General features: G+C 48.9%; 1 protein-coding gene across 1 annotated transcript in view; it reads right to left on the bottom strand.

The window, feature by feature from the left end:
• Positions 1–4,671, bottom strand: part of LOC132380722 (protein SET-like) — a 19,833-nt gene extending 15,162 nt beyond the window's left edge. Inside the window, exon 1 of the mRNA XM_059949712.1 lies at positions 3,724–4,671. Within this exon, the coding sequence (XP_059805695.1) occupies positions 3,724–4,131 (408 nt within the window). The 5' untranslated portion in view covers positions 4,132–4,671. The remainder of the gene's footprint in view (positions 1–3,723) is intronic.
• Between the last annotated feature and the right edge of the window lie 331 nt (positions 4,672–5,002).

Raw genomic sequence — 5,002 nt, 5'->3', positions numbered from 1 at the left:
GGCGATCAAGGCCTGATGCTCGGCTTCAGTCTCCAGGATGTAGTATGGTGGTCACTCGCTGCTGGTTCCTTCTTCCAGTCAATTAAAGCCAATATCTCGCCTTTACATCTCAGAGTGAGTTATTGATGGTGCATCACCGATGCCCTGCAAACTACTGTCACCTGATCAACTGCCTAAATGGACAGTGCAGGTTCTATGCAACACTAAACATTCACGTTAGCAGAAGATGCAACCCTGACTGTATTTCATGCACAACCATACAGCGCAAATCATGCAACAGGCAAAACATTCGCTGGAGTTCGTGTGTGTGGGGGGGGGGGGGGTGCAGAGATTCAATTGAACCTATTGAATATTGAAAGGCTTGGATAGAGTGGATGTGGAGATGTTTCTTATTGTGGGGCAGTCTAGGACCGGAGGGCACAGCCTCTGAACACAAGGATGTCCATTTAGAGCAGAGGTAAGGAGGAGCTTCTTTGGCTAGAGGGAATTATTCTATGTGTGTACTTAATGCAGAGGCTCTTGATTAGTCAGGACATCAAAGGTTATGGGGAGAAGCAGGGATTTGGGGGTTGAAAGGGATAATAAATCAGCTATGAAGGAATGACACAGCAGACTCGATGGGCCAAATGGCATACTTCTGATCGTACTCAACACAAAGAGGATTTGTTCTGCAGAGTCTGCTAGAACAAATGGTGGCACTAATGCATCTCAGACAGCTGGCAAAATAAAGTGATGCAGCTCCATGCAGCACATTACAGTAAATGTTCGGCACCAGCACAGCTCGTCAAAACACCAATACGCTGTAGTTTACGTGGCCTATTGCGTGCTCCCCCCATCACCTCCCCCTCTCCCCTTCCTTTCCAGCCCTGACAAAGGGCCTTGGCCCGAAACGCTAACTCCATAGATGCTGTCGGACTTGCTGAGTTCCTGCAGCACTTCCGCATAAGGCACCAGTGCAACTCAGTTACTTCATGCATCGTGCCAGGCCCCACTGCAACACGCCAAAGAAAAGCTGCGGCAGCCACAGCGTACTTCTGGTCCACTGTTAAAACCGAGGCAGCACGAGTTATACCAGCTATACTGACTGTCGCTCAGTAGCACTCACATCTACAGTGATGAAATGCTTTGAGAGGTTGGACTGAACGCCTGCCTCAGGACCTGGACCCGTTGCAATTTGCCTATCGCCACAATAGAGTCAACAGCAGACGCAATCTCAATGGCTCTTCACACAGCCTTAGACCACCTGGACAACACAAACATCCATGTTAAGATACCTTTCATCAACTATAGCTCAGCATTTAATACCATCATTCCCACAGTCCTGACTGAGAAGTTTCAGAACCTGGGTCTCTGTACTTCTCGCTGCAATTGGATCCTCGACTTCCAACCGGAAGACCACAGTCTGTGCGGATTGGTGATTGCATATCCTCCTTGCTGATGATCAACACTGGCGCACCTCAGGAGTGCGTGCTTAGCCCACTGCTCTACTCTTTATACACATGACTGTGTGGCTAGGCAAAGCTCAGATACCACCTGAGATTCAACCATTGTTGTGCTGGTGACGAAAGGGCGTACAGGAGTGAGATAGTGGAGTGGTGCCCCAGCAACAACCTGGCACTCAATGTCAAAGAGCTGAATGTGGACTTCTGGAAGGGTAAGACCAAGGAAATCATACCAATCCTCACAGAGCGATCAGAAGTGGAGAGAGTGAGCAGCTTCAAGTTCCAGACTGATAAAATCTCTGAGGATCTAACCTGGTCCCAACATACTGATGTAGTCATAAAGGCAGCAAGACAGTGGCTATGCTTTTTTGGAGTTTGAAGCAATTTGGCATGTCATCAAAGATGCTCAAAAACTTCTATATTCTTATCGTAGAGAGCATTCTAACAGACTACATCACTGTCTGGTGTGGAGGGGTTACTGCACATGACCAAAAGAAGCTGCAGAAGGTTGTAAATCTAGTCAGCTCCATCTTGGGTACTAGCCTACAAAGTACCCAAGACATCTTTAGGGAGCGGTGTCTCAGAAAGGCAGCATCCATTATTTAAGATCTCCAGCACCCAGGGCATGGCCTTTTCTCATTGTTACCATCAGGTAGTGGATACAGAAGACTGAAGGCACACACTCAGCCATTCAGGAACAGCTTCTTCCCATCTGCCATCTGATTCCTAAATGGGCATTGAATCTTTGGACACCACCTCACTTTTTTCAAAAATATATAGTATTTCTGTTTTTGCACTTCATAAAAATCTATTCAATACACGTAATTTATTTGTTTTTATTATCTTTCTCTCTCTGCTAGGTTATGTATTGCATTGAACTGCTGCTGCTAAAGTTAACAAATTTCACTGCACATGCCAGTGATAATAAACCTGATTCTGACTTTTTCCATTGGCATGGACCGTGAAACGTTTTGTGGCACCAGTACATTGCAATATACGTTAATAAAAACTACAGTACATATATTAAAAAGTTAAATTAAATAAGTAGTGCAAAAAAAAAGTAGTGAGGTAGTGTTCATGGATTCATTGTTTATTCAGAAATCGGAGCGGTGGGGAAGAAGCTGTTCTTGAATCACTGAGTGTGTCTCTTCAGGCTCCTGTACCTCCTTCCCAATTGGAGGAATGAGAAGGGAACATGTCCTGGGTGATGGGGTCCTTAACGATGGATGCCGCGGAGGCCAGTGCCCACAGGGGGGCTGGCTTCACAACTTTCCGCAGCTTCCCAGGAAACGCAAACTAAACCACTTCAGCTCATTCAGTGCAGTCAGCTGGAACCCAAATACCATTTGCCAATCAGAAGTTGTACTGAACAACCAGCTGTGAATACAGTTTGCAAAATAAAAATTAAAACCGCAGCACAGTTATGCAAATAGTTAACAATGTGTTAATGTTGATAGACGTGAAAATAGCGAAGATACAGCAGCAGAATCACCACTGGTGCTGTGTTTTGCCCTGTGTCCCCAGAGAGACGATGTTTCATTTTGCTATATACAGGTGTATGGTTGAATGACAATTAAACCCTCCCGACCACTACGCAGGGAAGCAGCATCCATCATCGGAGATCCTCTCGTCTCACTGCGGCCACCCGGTAGAAGGCACAGGAGCCTCAGAACTCACAGCACCAGGTTCAGAAACATTCATTACCACTCCACCATCAAGCTCTTGAACGAAAGGGAATAACTACACTCCCAGAAACAATGATCTCACTTTAAGGAATCTTAATCTTGTTATTTCAAGTTCTCCCTATTAATTTATATTTCCACATGCACAGTTTTGTTGTCTGCACTCTAGCAGATCCATCATTGATTCTTGTTATAATCACTATCCTATAGATTTGTTGAGTTTGTCCACAGGTACGTGGTGACATAGGTGTACCCCGGTACTAGACACTAGAATACTACAGCACAGTACAGGCCCTTCAGTCCTCCATGATGTGCTGACCCATATAATCCTTAAAAAAAAGTACTAAACCCACACTACCCCCTAACCTCCTATTTTTCATTCATCCATGTGCCTGTCCAAAAGGCTCTTAAATACCCCTGATGTTTTCGCCTGCACCACCATCCCTGGCAAGTCATTCCAGGCACCCACAACCCTCTGTGTAAAGGGTGATAAACGTTACTTTGAACTTGAAATGCAACACCAGGAAAATGACGCAGATTAGCACCAGGCAGTACATTCCAACCACAGAATGCGAAGCCCTGGATCAGAAGAGCTGTGCAATCCGGGGGAAGGATACGGCGGTGACCCAGAAGCCGGGGATGTCCTCGATCAGCCGGTTGCGCCGCTCGAAGTGTGGCCGCCGCAGCTCGCCGTACTTGCGCTCGACGCGCAGGATCTCCTCGCCGGCGCGCTCGCTCAGCGCCTCGAGCTCGCGCTGGCACGCGTCCACCGCCTCCAGCGCGCGCTGCGTCGCCCCGGAGACGGGCTGCCCGGCAACCGCGGCGGCGGCGGCGGCCGCTGCTGCTGCTGCGCAGGCGCCGGCCCCGGTCTCGGCTCCCCCCCGCTGCCCGGCAACCGCCGCCTCAAGCCCGGCGGCCGCCGCCTCCGGCGCACGCGCGCCGCCCGCCTCGGCCTTCTCGCCCGCGTCCAGCCGCCGCTGCTTGGCCTCGGGCGCCCCGCTGCTCATCGTTGGCCGCCCCTCGGGGTAGGTGAGGAAGGCTTTTAAAAAAAAAGTCGCCCGTCAAAACTTTGAACGGCCGGTTAACGCTTTAAAAGCAAACTTTACCTCATCGTGGCCCTGATCACGCTCGCTTCCCCCCCTCCCGCCGCTCCGTCAGTAAACACCTTCGGGGTTGGCTGGCCTCCTGTTCTCCACCAATCAGCGACAGCCGTTCACCAAGTTGGTGGCGCCTCCGGTTGGTCATAGGCGGACGTCGCCGACATCTTCAACCAATCGGAGGAGTCATCCCCCTTGACGTGGCCTATTCGGGTTCCTCCAATCGGAGGCGGTACTTTCCCACGGAGCTGTAGAACGAGATTCCTGATTGGCCCGCCGTAAGCCTCCAGTCGTATGGTGTAGGGAGAAGCTGTTATTTGTGTGCCGCTACACCAATCAGAGCATACCCTCTCAACGGCTGCGCTGCAGATGGACAGCTGTCATCATCCAATAGACGCATCTCTGACTGAATGGGCGTGAATTTTGTGTGCAAGCTCATATTTGACTGGTCAATTCTTCCCTTCCCGCCCTTTTGTCCGACTCTTCTTCCGCTTCCGGGTAGTCCAGTGCGATTAAATCTGTTTAATGTTGCAATCGGAAATTGTTCGTTTGGGTAGCCTTTGTTGAAAGGAGGTTTGCGACGATTTGGGTTCAGAGTAAGGGGACAAAAGTCATGACGTTACCATAGGAAGTATCTCCTTGTTGACAACTTTCACTTGCCGATTTCCCTCCAAAAAAGAAAAATCATCCTTAAAAATGCAAATTCATTGGTAAAATTAGTTGGAATACAAACATAGATAGAATAGATTCTAGTACTAGATGACCAAACGGTATCCATGAT

The sequence above is a fragment of the Hypanus sabinus genome, chromosome 24, assembly GCF_030144855.1.
Source record: "Hypanus sabinus isolate sHypSab1 chromosome 24, sHypSab1.hap1, whole genome shotgun sequence".
NCBI lineage: Eukaryota > Metazoa > Chordata > Chondrichthyes > Myliobatiformes > Dasyatidae > Hypanus > Hypanus sabinus.
This window is presented reverse-complemented; position numbering and strand designations above follow the sequence as displayed.